The 14,354-nt window shown below is 41.4% G+C and overlaps 1 protein-coding gene across 1 annotated transcript in view; it reads right to left on the bottom strand.

Annotated features, from left to right (window-relative positions):
* RPTOR (regulatory associated protein of MTOR complex 1) overlaps positions 1-9,040 on the bottom strand; it is a 173,668-nt gene extending 164,628 nt beyond the window's left edge. Inside the window, exons 1-2 of the mRNA XM_008050496.2 lie at positions 8,817-9,040; positions 7,328-7,387 (exon numbers count right to left, since the gene is read on the bottom strand). Coding sequence (XP_008048687.1) covers positions 7,328-7,387; positions 8,817-9,040 — 284 coding nt within the window. The remainder of the gene's footprint in view (positions 1-7,327; positions 7,388-8,816) is intronic.
* Between the last annotated feature and the right edge of the window lie 5,314 nt (positions 9,041-14,354).

Here is a 14,354-nt window from a genome sequence, read left to right as displayed (position 1 = left end):
TTACAGTGAGTTAACATATCCTGATGGTATCCCAAGTGGAGAAAAGGAGGTGGCCTCATGGTAGTGGAGAGGTAGGCTTAAGACCAAACACAGTTCCAGAAAGGTCTAAGCCATAGAGCTCACTGCAACCAACATCAACATATTTTGAGAAGAAATCTCTAGAAAATGATAATAAAGTAGGTAATATAATATGTGAATTAAAAAACCACAGCAGAATAGACCCTATTAAATATAAATGTATTGCATTTTCTGCTTCACCTTGTAACTGCAAAATCAAATATACTTACTGAAAATCTTTCTACTTATGAGACTGTAAGCATACTTGGGGGGAAAAAACCTAAAAATTAAAAAAAAATACAACATTAGCATTTTAAGTGGAGAAATTTCTCAAGCTGTGAAAGTTAAAAACCTATATCCACTCAGCAGTAGAGCCAATGGTTGCTGTGGCCAGGTAGCTTCTGGAGTATAACTCTAGGTTTCTCCTAGGGCTGTATAATTCTGAAGTTCGGAATTTTTCCTGGCATAAAAATAAATATCGTTTAGTCACTCACATTCAATGTAACCTTTGCCAAGCTAAGAGAGAGCAGCGATGTGGCATTTTAAGCTGCAAGTGTTGCTTTGTGTGTGTTTCAACTGAACTAAAGTAGGTACTTTTTATCAAACTATATTTAGAGAACAATGACTCAGACCCAAATCAACACACCTTAAAGTTATCCCCTGAGAAATGATTTGGTAACTATGAAAAACATTAAGAAAAAATTATCTTCAATAAAGACTGAGGTTTCTAAAATGATTGCTAAACCAACTAATCTCAACTACAGGCTTTTTTTTTTTTTTTTTTTAAATTTCAAAGATGTGGAGTACAATTCATGGTTAGGTATACAAACGTTGATTATGCAGGTACCCTTATTGATGAGGTGTCCCCTCCCTCCCCTAACAGTTTCCCTCAACTGCCAATCTCCCCTCCTCCCCTGGCAGTTTCCCACTACTGTCAATCCCTTTTTTATAATATTATGACAATTGTCAAGGTCTGCTTATGAGTGAGAACATAAGGTACTCTGTTCTTTGTTTCTGAGATAGATCACTGAGTATGATTGACTCAAAACACATCCAAGTTGCTGGGAAGTCCATGTTTGTCCTTGTTTATGGCTGCATAATATTCCACATTTTTAAAATCCAGTCCAGCTTCAATGGGCAGCATGGTTGGTTCCATGTTTTTGCTACTGTGAATAGAGCTGCAACAAACATGTGTACAGGTATCTTTTTTGTAGAATGATTTGAATTCCTCTGTATATTCCCAATAGGGGAACTGCTAACTACAGGCTTTTGAAAACAGCCTCTGTGATGCTATGATCATTTCTTTCTAACTTTGGCACACAATGTTACAGAGTCTCCTCGTCTGACGGCAGGTGCAAGAGGTATAGAAAAGGACTTTTCCTTCCTTCTTAATCGAACCTAAAGTTCTCTTAGTCCTTTATCTGAGATCTAAGGAACTTTAGAAATGTAAAGTGGTATCAGCAGTCACCCCAGCTGCAGCTTTCAGGAGGGGCCAAGAGGGTAGATGTGTCTGTTGGGTGGTAGACACGGACCAAGAGCCGAGGCCATGTCAGGACATGGAAGGCCCCCGGTACCACTGGCTCCTTAATCAGACTGAGTGGTGTCCCTTCTGCAAGATAGCAGAGACCCAGAAGTGCACAGGTGTCTAGCATGTGTGGCTCAGAGGATGTCACTCTGACTCCAAAGCTCATATTCTTCCCACCACACCCTCCTTGTACTCCAAATCCCTAATCAGGAGGCATTTTGAAAACTTCCCACTGTTAATGACAGTTAATTATGTCTATCTTATCAAATTTAAAACATAAACCTTTAGTATTTAACCAACTTTGTACCATCGCTTGGCACAGAAGGGGAGATGGAAGAAGGGGACAATCTAAATTAACCTTCAGGTGTTATAATATCACTAGCTGAGAAAGGCTGGGGAGGGGAGGGAGGAGTGACTACTGTCTCTGGGAAGAGCACTAGTGGCTGCAAACTCCAACATCATGATTTAGGAAAAGAGAGACAAAAAATACTGACATCTTACTACAATAGGTGGAAGGGTATTACATCTCTCTTTCAATCCTGATTAAATCCAGTTTTAATAATGAGAGTGAGATCATCTTCCCAAGAAACAGCTTCGCAGAAGCAAATCCATGTCCTCTCTCAGATCCTGGCCTTCACTTCAGCTTCGTTGCTGCTTGGGTTGTCCATCACCAGCCATTCATGCGGGGTTGCCCTGCTGCGCCTTCAGTCATCTTGGCCTGCACTCTCGCATGGTGCTTTTTTTTTTTTACTCCCCCACATATATATTAATTTTATTTAAATTGCCAAATAGCAGAATGACTTTTAGTTCTACAGACTATAACACATGTATAGATATGTGGATCCACATCACTATCGGGACACAAAACACGCTATCACCCCTGAAGTGCCCCCTGCTAGCCCTTCCTAGGCACACACTCTCTATGGCTCTAATCTCCGACTACCAATGATCTGTTCTGGACCTCATGTTCTGTCTTTCCCAGAATGTCGCAGAAATGGAGTCAGACTGCACACCACTCTTGGAGACAGACTCGATGCTTCTGGGAACCATTCTATTGTTGTGTGTACCAAAAGTCTATTCCTTTTTCTTGCTGAGCAGAATTTCATTGTATGAAATTCACAACCTCTTTATTCATTTCCCTTGTGAAGGATATTTTGGTTGTTTCTTGGTTTTGGGCGATGATGAATAGAGCTACTACAAACATTCATGTACAGGGTTTTGTGTGAACATAAGATTTTGTACCTTTAATTTATACAGCCAGGGGTAGGAATGTTGGGTCATATGGTAAGGAAGTTGCCAAATTCTTCCAGAATGGCTGCACCATTCTGCACTTCCACCAGTAAGCATGAGAGTTTTACACATCCTCTCAGATTTGGTTGTGTCATTTTATTCATTCTGACTGGCATGTAGTGATATATCATTGTGGTTTTAGTTAGCATTACCTAGTGGTTAATGATTTTGAGCATCTTTTCATGTGTGCATTTGCCATCCTTAATCCTCTTTGGTAAAGTGTCTCTTCGTATCTCTTGTATTTTTTTTACATTAGAAAATTTAGTTTATTTAAAAAAGTAAATTAGAGAGAGAAAGAGGAGTTTCACCTCCCCAAGGTAGGGGAGGAGGCCAGAGCTTAAGAAAACACGGCCTGGCCATAGCTCAAAGAGCACATGGCCATACTATAGCTTAGCAAGGCATGGACCCTGTTTATTTTTAAATTACTTTCCCCCTTATTTTTAAGTTTTGAGATGTCTTCATGCATTCTGCATACAAGTGTTCTTTGTCAGATATGTGACTTACAAATACTATTTCCAAGTCTATAACTTGTGTTTTCATGTTTTTAGCAATGTCTTTCATCAGAGAGTAAATACTTAACATTGGATCAAATTCAACTTACTGATGTTTTTCTTTTGTGGATCATACTTAGACTGTTATGCTGTTGTGCATATTTTAAGTTTGAAAAGGGACAGGACTGGGGCTGGCTGTTCTGACACCAAAGTGTTGGTCAAGGTAGGGCCAAAGTGTGGTGGGAAGGACCACTGATCGGTTGTCCACAGATCTGGTCTCTAGGCCGGCCCTGCCACTAACAGGAGGAAAATGCTACCTGGGAAGCTGAACTGAATGAATGTTAGGTTTCTTTTCAGTAAAATAAGGGGGGGGGTTGACTAATAACTTAAAACAAAATTTTTTTAACCCGCTAGGTGATTTTTTTACAGCTCTCTTTACTCTGGAGACTTGGGACATGTGATGCTGTTTGTCTGAGTACAGGTGGCTCAATAAACATCAGCAGAGGGCCATCTGGAACAGCCACGGTCACAAGTGACCAAGAGGGGATGGAACAGCAGGCCCAGACCTTCAGGATGAAGATAGGACACTGTCCTGCACAGAGACGGAAGTGAGGGCAGAACTTCTGCTCCAGTGCTGCCCAGCTGAGGAGAAAGAAATGGTGCAGTTCTGTCCACAATCACAGGAGACTTGGAAACAGAGGGAGGCAAAACAACCAATCAAACAAGAAAATGCTAAAAACCAAGAACTGCCTGTATAAGCCAACAAAGCAACCTAGCTATGATAACACGTAACCCTGCTAAAATTTTAATGAATGTAGCTTATTTAAGAAATGACATATTAACATGTACACACAGCTTGAGTATTCCTTGTCTGAAAGGCCTGGGATCAGAAGTGTTTTGAATGTTTTCAGATTTTATAAGATTTGCATTATACCCTACTCTGAAAATTCAAAATGCACCAGTGAGCACTGCCTTTGAGCATCATGTCGGTACTCAAAAAGTTTCAGACTTTGGACTATTTCAGATTTCTGATTTTTAGATTAGGGATACTCAACCTGTGTGTGTCTATACAGATATATGAGACAATATATGGTATAGGTAATAGAGTTCTCAAACTAAGAAAATGGAAGACGAAATAAAACCCCCAAAGAAAGAGCACAGTAGTGACTAGTATAAGGAGTTCTAATGGATCAGCTTTGTAAAACTGAAATCTCATCAGTGAACCAAAGCAAACAGATTAGGAGGGCAGGACAGATCATTTAGTCTTGTATTTTCTTGTTTTTAAAAAGTCCTTTCCATGTGATGACTCTCAAGGATTACACTGTTTAGCTTTGTATATTGTTTTCTAAGCCACAGTCCTTCTAGGTGTCTATGCTGTAGGACAAGAAGCCTGGCTTAGAACAGGGAACAGTAGCTCTCAAATCTCCAGAGAGAGAGAGCGGTGGAAGCCTGACTGGGATGTAGGCAAACTAGGGAGACTCTTTAAAAGGGAAGACGTGGGACTAGTGCCACTCAGCCCTTGTCGGCCAGTGAGCCCATGCACCACCAGCCCTGGTGTCCTGATTACAGACAATGAGCATGCACTCAAGAGCAGGAAGTACACACAGGAGACAGGAAGGTGATAGTATGCCAGGCTGATAGCCCATGTGCCGCCATGGTCAGCTGCTGGTTCTCCTCATCATCTACCACCAGGTCCTCCAACACTTGCCATTAGAGAATTGAGAATTAGCAAATGTGTGTGCTGGGCCACAGCATGTGCCCAACACCAACTGCTGAAAAAACAAGCCGACAACTGGTTACCAGTCTGCACTAGCCATACACCAAGAGGTGGGGATGGTGATGTAGGCGGAGTGAATCTGGAATCTGCACCAGAGCTGACTGCTGTGAACACAGGGTACATAAGCCCTTGGTGAGTCACATGTGCTCTGTGTGGCACAGAGCCCTCACTTTCCCCACTGCATCTGCCCCAGGTCAGTAGACCCCCTATTCTCCTATTTGCTCTGACCAAGGAAGACATATTTAACTCCAGGAATGCAGCTTTCTCACAGGTTCTCAGCCACTGTCTGCATAGCCCTGGATGCTCAGAGCCACTTGACAACACCCTTGAGCCATCAGTGACCTAGACCCACACCCTGCCATGGCCGACATGGCCTTTCAAACTAAAGATTCTTGCCCACTGTTCGCTGGGGGCTGGCTTTATGGTAACCAAGATCCACTGTGGAGCAGAGGGCCAGCCAAGCCTTTCCATGCATCCTGCTGGTATAGACCGTGGGGCACCAGTTCTTTTTTGTCATAACTCTCCATTATGCTATAAATAGAGAATCTGGAAGTGGACAAACAGAGACCTGTCCCATGACTTCTTCAGATGTGAATTGTTTGAAGTTGTCCTCAGTATATTTTGTTGATTCTCTTAAATTTACTTACATATGTAACTTGCCTACATTTCTATTGAAAAATTAAATAAGATGGAAAAAAGCCAAAAATCCCTTAATACTGCTCTTTCTTCTCCTTTTTTCAAATTCCACGTTCTTATCCAGAGTAAACTCCATGAGCATCATATTATGCCTTTTAAAAATGTGGGGTTGGGCAAGGTGGCTCACGCCTGTAATCCCAGTACTTTGGGAGGCTGAGGTGGGAGGATTACTTGAGCCCAGGAGTTAGAGACCAGCCTAAGCAACATAGCAAAATCTTGTCTCTACAAAAAATTTTTTAAAAATTAGCAGGGTATGGTGGTATGCAGCTAAAGTTCTAGCAACTTGGGAGGGTGAAGCGGAAGGACTGCCTGAACTCAGGAAGTCAGGCTGCGGATGAGTCATGATTGAACTGTGGCACTCTAGCCTGGGCAACAGAGTAACACACTGACTAAAAAAAAAGTATATTTACACTTTAAATAGAGTATACACTGCTTAGAGATACTCTCAGCATTCTGCTGTATCGTTTACATAACAACATATCAGATGTTAGATCCACGTCAGCACAAGTATGGCTACTGCCTTCTTCCTATTTGCCACGTAGCCACATTCCACTGTAGGGAATGTACCACAATGATGTCATTGTGCCCTACTGGTGAACATTTAGGCATAATAGCCGTGTACTCCCTGGTACATAAGGCAAGTGAAGTTTCTAAGAGAAACCTAGAAGTAGATTTGCTTTTCCCATCTAACTTAATAAATTCAGGTCTTAGCTATTTTAACTTATGGTTTTATATATTGTTTAGAAAGTAATTACCTTGTATGCTAATTCTTGAATAAATAGGTTCAGAGCAGAAGGGTTTACAATAACTCCATGGATCTTCCATACTGTCTAGATGAATCAGGATGATCAAGATGAGTCATATGGACATATAAACAACAAACAAAACAAAACCATGCACGCCAAGTGTAGGGTCACAAGATATTATTTCAGAGCCTAAGATTTCAAAGTGAGAGAGAGACAAGTTGGCCAATGGACATGGAAGGACTATGGAGGTAAGGGCAGTCAAATGCTTCATAAAGGACATCTGCCTACACCTCATAATTTCATATTCAGCTCCTGAAATTGGTTTGCCCTAGACAGTAAAAATGGGTAGGAGGAGGGAGACAGTTACAGAATATCCAAGGGAAAGTTTAAGAAAATAAGATAAAAGTTAAGCTGTGATTCAGCTACTTCAGTCAGTGGAAGCAGAAAAGATTTGTATGCGTGGATGTTCTTGCTTTGGCTTAAAGTCTGGAGTATCTTTAAATGTTCAAAGGAATTCAGCTTTTTATTATTTTCTTTTCATATGGCCCATGTTTGGCTATCTCATGTACTAAGCCCCAGTGTAACAATCAGAAATACGGCCTTAATCAGAGAACAAAAGAACACATCCACATGAAAGGGGAACATGCCCATGTTGACAGAAAGTACCAAGAACCAAGAACATTCAAAAGGGAAAAGAAATCTGTCAGATCCAGAGAGCCACAAGAGCTTTAAAAATCTTACTTACTTTTCTATCAAATCCAGTGTAACTCCAGGCACCAGACTGACACATTTCTGCATGCAAAACCTGCAGAGAAAGAAAAGAACGTGAACAACACGAATGGAATAGCCAAAAAGAAAGTGCAACAGGCCAGCAGAAAAAGGTAAGAGTTAAAAATGGGGAGGGGGACTACCATAGTGAACAAACACACTCAGATTTTTTTAATTCTTGTGACTTTTAGATTTGTGAAGAAAATCTCATTGCCACCTTGTTAAGGTGCAAGACTGTGGAGCTGCAACAGTTATCTGTCAGGAGAAAGGAAAGAAACCAGCCTGCAGTCATGGGAAGCCCAGTCCCTGGAGAGGAGCACTGAGGTGGTTAGTAAAACTAAGCTTCTAAACTAAACACTGACGTAGACTGGACTTTTCATGGTTTTTTCCTTAAGAAAGTGAGCTAAGGAGACTGTTGGAGGAATGAATGGATAGCCTCAAGTCAAACAAAAGAAATGCAAATTCAATTATATCATTTTCCTTATCATAAAATCCAGTGAGTCAGAGCTGAGAGACTTCACATCTGAGGCAAATCTGCTCTCAGGAGCTAGAGTAGAGTCAGCCAGACCTTCTCTAACGTGCGTGACTAACAGGAGGGAGAAAACCATCTCTCTCCCCTTCTGTCAGGACTACTGGCACACAGCAGGACAGAATCAAGGTAACATAGAGTAAAAAGGCAACGTAGAAGTTTTAGGAGGAGAAAAGCAAAATGTTTAATTCACTTACTTTGAAAAGTAACAACAGGGCAACCCCATCTGGTCCCCTCCCATTGTGGGAGTTTTTCTGTCCTCTCAATAAATCCTGCTTTCTAATAAAATAAAATTTAAAAAATAAAATTAAGAAAAAATAGCACTCCTCAAAAACACAGTGCTGGCCGAGCTTGATGACTCAGCCTGTAATCCCAGCACTTTGGGAGGCCGAGGCGAGTGGACTGCTTAAGCCCGTGGGTTCAAGACCAGCTCAAGCAACTTGGCGAGACCTTGTCTATACAATAAATCAAAAAAATTAGCTGGGTGCAGTAGTGCACACCTGTAGTCCCTGCTACTTGGAAGGCTGAGGTGGAAGGATCACTGGAACCCAGCAGGTTGACGCTGGTGTGGCTGTGAGTGTGTCTCTGCACTCCTGCCTGGGTGATGGAGTGAGACTCCAACTCAAAAAAAACTCAAAAACCACAGTGCCAGGTACTGCAAGTACTCACATCTACAAAATATACTTCCATGTATCAATGGTTGGAAATAAAAAACAGAGGAAGCCTGGAGAAGGACACTGAGTCCAGGAGAGGAGCAATACAAGGACCAGGCTATGTTCACAGGAGAAATGGAAGCAACCTTTTATGAGGTCTGGGGGAGCTGAGAGGAAGAGGGGGATAAGGAGGACGATAGCAAGACAAAGAGGATCAGAAAGACCCAGAACCCGAAAGACCACAAGTCAAGGTCGTGAACTCAGTGCTTGTAGGGTAAACTCACTTCTGCAGCTCTCCAGGGTAAGGGGAGGCCGAGCTGGCTGTCCTGGACCCTGAAAATGACTGCCAGACATACTCACTGCCTCCAGAAGCAATGCCCAGCTCGGCCAGCACAGTGGAAGTTATGTTCTTGGTTGCGGCTGCAGTAGTCAGTGTTTTATCATTCAAAGAGCCAAAGAAGTAAGTGAGTCCATGTGTGCCCACTGCCAGAGAGCAGCCCTCTCCCATGGGCACCAAATGTCCAGTGGCCTAGAGCTTCACCCAGCCAGCCAGCTCCCTTCTGAGCAGACCTCTCTGCCAGCTACACTTGCAGGTACCCTGCCCACCCACTGCCATGCACCTCTGCACTCTACACACTCAGACACATGTAGTTCCTACAGCCATCCATGTAAATCAGAATTTCTCAGCGGATAAAAATGACCTTCAGGAAATGCATTTTTGAATTTGAGTCCCATGCAAACCATGCTATTTTGTTTTTTGTCCATAATGTGCTTATTGATTGGTATTTCTGGAGTCCAGAAATGACAGAATCATTTGTATTAGACTAATCTGTTTGCCAATAACAATAATAAGCCCTGGACAAAATATTAAAAAAACACAACCATCTGAAAATACCAAAGAACAAACAAATGTAGGAAGAAGCTGGAAGGGCTATGATCCTTACAAACGAGAATAACTCTGGAAGAGCTAAGATACTTTAAAATGAATAACTCTGGAAGAGTCACCTATATTTGGCTTTTCCCAGGGGTGTTCCTCAATTCACACAACACACAAGGGTAGCACTCAACTAAAAGCACTCAGTCTTATTGGGCTAAGGAGTCTGAGACCAGGATTCTAGACTGCCAGGAAATTGTGAACAAAAGCCTTAGGAAGAAGGAAGCCAAAACGAGCACGCAAACTTTCCTTAAGTCATAGGCTGGCTCCTGAAGGGGACACACAGAGGACAAAACTCCCAGAATCTTTGTGGAGGACAGCCAAATGGCTAAAAATGCTGAGCAGAGAGTTTAACATCTGCTTGCTAATGTGAAGATAGAGAGGGAGATCAAGTCCTGCCAAACTAGAGGGCTTGATCATGTCTGGTGCTTTTCACAAACAAACCACATTCCAGGGTTAAGAGCCACACCTCAGAACTAAGAGCAATGCCAAAAGAGATCAGCCCTACAACCAAACTTACAAAGATAAATGTAACTGCCTGCAAGAACAACTAAATACTCTTTGGAGGAAAATAACAAACTCTAGAGCCTCTACAATGTTGCATCTAGAACAGATAGTATACTAACTAAAATCAAGAGGAAAAACAAGCAATAAACACAGACTCATAGTTGCCCAGATTTTGGAATTAATAGACAAAGATTTTACAATTATACAAAATAACTTTATTACTGATAGGGAAAAAAGCATTACTCTAAATCCACTGAAAATGAAAGTTCTCTTAAATGGGAAATTTAAACAAGAACATCACACACCTTTATTATGGTATAGCTATATGAATAAGAACAGCAGATAAATCATTCACTGATAATACACAAATTTCACTTCAACCAATAGTATCAATTCTCTTGACACTAGAATTGGTAACAACTGGTTTCACACTTTACATATTCCTTTCCTTCTCCTACATTAGAGTGTTATTGGGTAATTAAAGGTCAAAGAGCAGGTAAAGGCACAGGTTATAACAATGGTTAAATAACACAACAACTGCCATTATTTAGTGCTTACTACTTGACAGTCATTGTTCTATGTGCTTTATACAGGTGATTTATTTAATCTCACAACATTTTGTGAGGTGTTATGATATATTATACAGATGAAGAACATCTGTAAGTTAGGTACATTCTAGCGAAGTTTAACAATATTGAAGAAAATGAAAAGACATGGGAAGCTTTCAGAAAGAAAGGACAGATCATATTCATAGAAACAAGAATCAGATTAACATGGGATACAGGAAGACAATGGAGTTGTATTTTTAATTTATCAAAGAAAAATAAGTTAAAACCTAGAATTTTATATCCAGCCAAACTGTCATTCAAATGTGAGAGCATGATAAAAATATTCTCAGGCACATATGGCCTCAGATGATTTGCCATAAAAAGACTCATGAAGAAGACAGTTTTAGATGACAAGTTTAAACTAGAAGAGAGAAAAATCCAAGAGATGCTGATGGAGATAAATGAAGTAATGATGACACATAACCGTTATAAAGTTTGTGGTCTTAAAATAAACAGTAAAAAAAGAAAAAGAAAGAAAGAAAAAAGGTGGGAGGGCAATATCTATCATAGCCAGAATTGAAAACCTTGGTAATATAACGTGATGGGGTAGAGGGTAGGAGATATTAACCAACAAAGGACTACTGCTATCAAAGATATGTCAACAACTTCTATCATTCAACAAGAAGAACACAAAAAAGCCAATAGAAAATGGGAAAGAGACTTGAACAGGCATCTCAAAGATAAAAAATACATATGGCCACTAAACATACGAAGAAATATTCAACATCATTAAGAGTTCAGAGAAGCACAAATCAAGACTACATGCAGTTATCATGCTATACCTATCCAGTAAGTAAAAATGTAAAAAACGACAATGCCAAGTATTAGAAAGGATGTAGATACATAGGATATCTTAAACATTGCTGTATGAGAGTAAAATAGTATAATCATTTTGGAGAAAACTTTGTCATCATCTCTTAAAATTGAACATTCCCATAAACTATGATCTGGCAATTCTGCATTTGAGTATATATGAAACTCTTGCATGCATTCAGAAGAATACATGGAAAAGAATGCTTATAGCCTCACTGTTCACAATAGCAAAAGTATAATATAATATACCAAAGCAAAGAAAAACAAACAAGGAAAACACTGGAAACATTCAAATGCCCATTAAAGAGAGTAACCGGTGCATGCTCTGGTATATTTGCAAAGACGGATATTATAGGCAGTTAAAGAGAAGGTACAACAGCTACACACATCAATATGGAGGACACTAGCAATACAATACCAAGAGAAAGATATCCCTAAAATCCCATTCAGCATTGCAGATGTTAATACATTTAAAATGTGAAAGAAAAGCAATTATCTTAAGGGAAACAGATACAAAGTAAATATTTTAAAAGGGCACCAGAAGAATGATGAAGCTGGCATTCAGAGCAATGGTCACTGAGGTGGGGAAGGCAGGGCATGGAATAGCCAAGGGTACCATATGTTTGGATGGAGGTTATTGTCAAGTTCAGGTTTTGGTTGCCTGGTGGGTTTGAAGGTATCTATTACATTACAAAAGTAAGGCTTAACTATCAAAATACTTAAAAAGAGGCCAAATATGGTCTAATGATGAGTATGACAGGAACCAAAAATTATGACAAATTCAATTTTATGTACCTGAGGTCACAAAAGTAAGGAAAAAGACGTCATACTACTGAAGGTAGGGCTCACTGGTGACTACCGGCTACTGTCAGATATCTACTCCCAGGTGGCAGCCTGGGCTTAGAGAAGGCTGCTCACCTGAGGGTGCCCATAATACTCTGTAAACAACCATAGAGATTGATCACTGTACTTTCCCCCATTTCTTTGCATTCTAGTCCACTGGAAATGGCTCTCTGTGTATGTGTATAGGGTGTGTGTGTGTGTGTGTGTGTGTGTGTGTGTGTGTGTGTGTGTGTGTATGCGCGCGCTGCAGGACTCACCAGGTCAACAGAGCTTTGCCTCTGAGGAGCAGTATGCAGGGTCCTTTTACCTTGTGCCACCCTCTGTCATCTCTCAAAGGTGAGCAGGCAACAATTAGACAAAGTCACTCTTGGTGATGGGCTGTTATCTCTCCCTGACTCCACCAAGTCTCTGGGAGGCTAAGGATTTTAGAAGACCAGGGGAATCTGCCAGTCTAGGAGCCTTACCAGATGCCAACCACAGGGAGCTGGAAGAGCAGAGGCGGGTCAACTGACAGTGGCAGTCACCTTGTTATCTTCATTATCACATCCATGTTACAGAAGGTGAAAAGGACTCACACTTTAGGCATTTAGGCTAGGGTAGGGGTGAAGGGGTGAATGGTCTGACTTCTCAGTCCTTATACCAAAGGTGGCAGTTCCTACAAGAATGCCACCAGAGTGGGATGCTCTGGAGTGGGAGGCACTGTGGAAGGGAGTCATGGGCCAAGGTCTTCTCTGCCTCCCTTCTTTTGAGTGGAGTAAAAGAAATAGCCTTTAGGACCAGGACCAGGCCTTAAGGATCTGAACCATTAGTTTGAGTTCATATGCAAAACCCTCAACAGCCTCAGGTTACTAAGAAAATCCCACCCATGGGGGCAGGCACTGGTGCTGTGGTTGCCTCTTGCAAAAGTGAAGCACCTGGAAGGATGAGCAAAGCCATCATAGCAGGAGCAGTGGGCCCTGACTTGCCCTGAGTACGTAGGAGCTCGTGGGGAAGGAAAGTGAGCTGTGTCTCCAGTGGTTTCTTTCATTTGTTTTAAAGTTGCTGAGGGTCGGGCAGGTCTGCCTTGTTCTTAGGAACTGATGGAGACAGCTGCTCAGGCCATTTTCTACTCTTCTGCTTGTGTTTAGAAACCACCATTTCCTACCTTTTGGAAAATCCTGTTTGCTTTGGATTATACTTTAGGATTACACAGAATCTGACCACAGCACATCTCCCTCCCTGTGGACACCCTAGGCCGGAGTTTCTTAACAGGGGCACTATGGACACCTTGGGCAGGAAATCCTTTGCATGAGGCCTGTCCTGTGCATCTTGGCCTCCACCCACAAGATGCCAGCAGCACCTCTCTTCCAGTTGTGACCAAGAAGATGCTGCCAAGCATCTTCTGGGGGACAGAACCACCCCCTCCCTGAGTCATAGCCCTAGGCCAACACCAGCATCTCTCACATTTTCCAGAACAGTCTCTCTGCTTCCACTCTTCTTCCCTATCATCCCCAATCAATTCTCTATCCTGCAGTCAGAGTAAGCCTTTGAAGAGGAAATGTTGAAACAAGACTTTCCCTTTGCTAAAACCTCTAAAAGTTTCTTATCACTCTTAGAATGAAATCCAAAGTCCTTCCTTAGGACAACCAAGGCCTAGCAGGATTTGGACCTTGGTCACAGCTCTGACTTCATTCCCACACTCTCATCCTCACTCCCTGGGTTCCGTTCACCCTGACCTACTTTCTGTTCCTTCAATAGGCCAAGCACATCCCACCGCAGGACCTTGGTCTGAAACATTTCCCCCAGATAACTGAAGGCTCATCACCTTCTTTTATTTAGAATTCTACCTTCCCTACCATCTTAAGGAATTCAGTTCCTTCATCCTCTATTGCCTTACTTTCTTTCTAAAAATAACATTTATTACGCTCTGGTGTTGTACTACATATTTGTTCAGTGGTTGTCTTTATCATTATAAGGTAAGTTCTATGAGTCTAAGGGTTTTTCTTACTTTGCTCATTCTGCATCTCCAGTGCTTCAAACATAGTTGATAGTCAATAAATATATGTCAAAAAGTGAATATGGAATTAGATTGACTTCCTGTCACTTGGCTTCAAGAATTTTATGATGTTAAATGAAAT

The sequence above is a fragment of the Carlito syrichta genome, unplaced genomic scaffold (assembly GCF_000164805.1).
Source record: "Carlito syrichta isolate Samal-C Ts95f unplaced genomic scaffold, Tarsius_syrichta-2.0.1 Scaffold148020, whole genome shotgun sequence".
NCBI lineage: Eukaryota > Metazoa > Chordata > Mammalia > Primates > Tarsiidae > Carlito > Carlito syrichta.
This window is presented reverse-complemented; position numbering and strand designations above follow the sequence as displayed.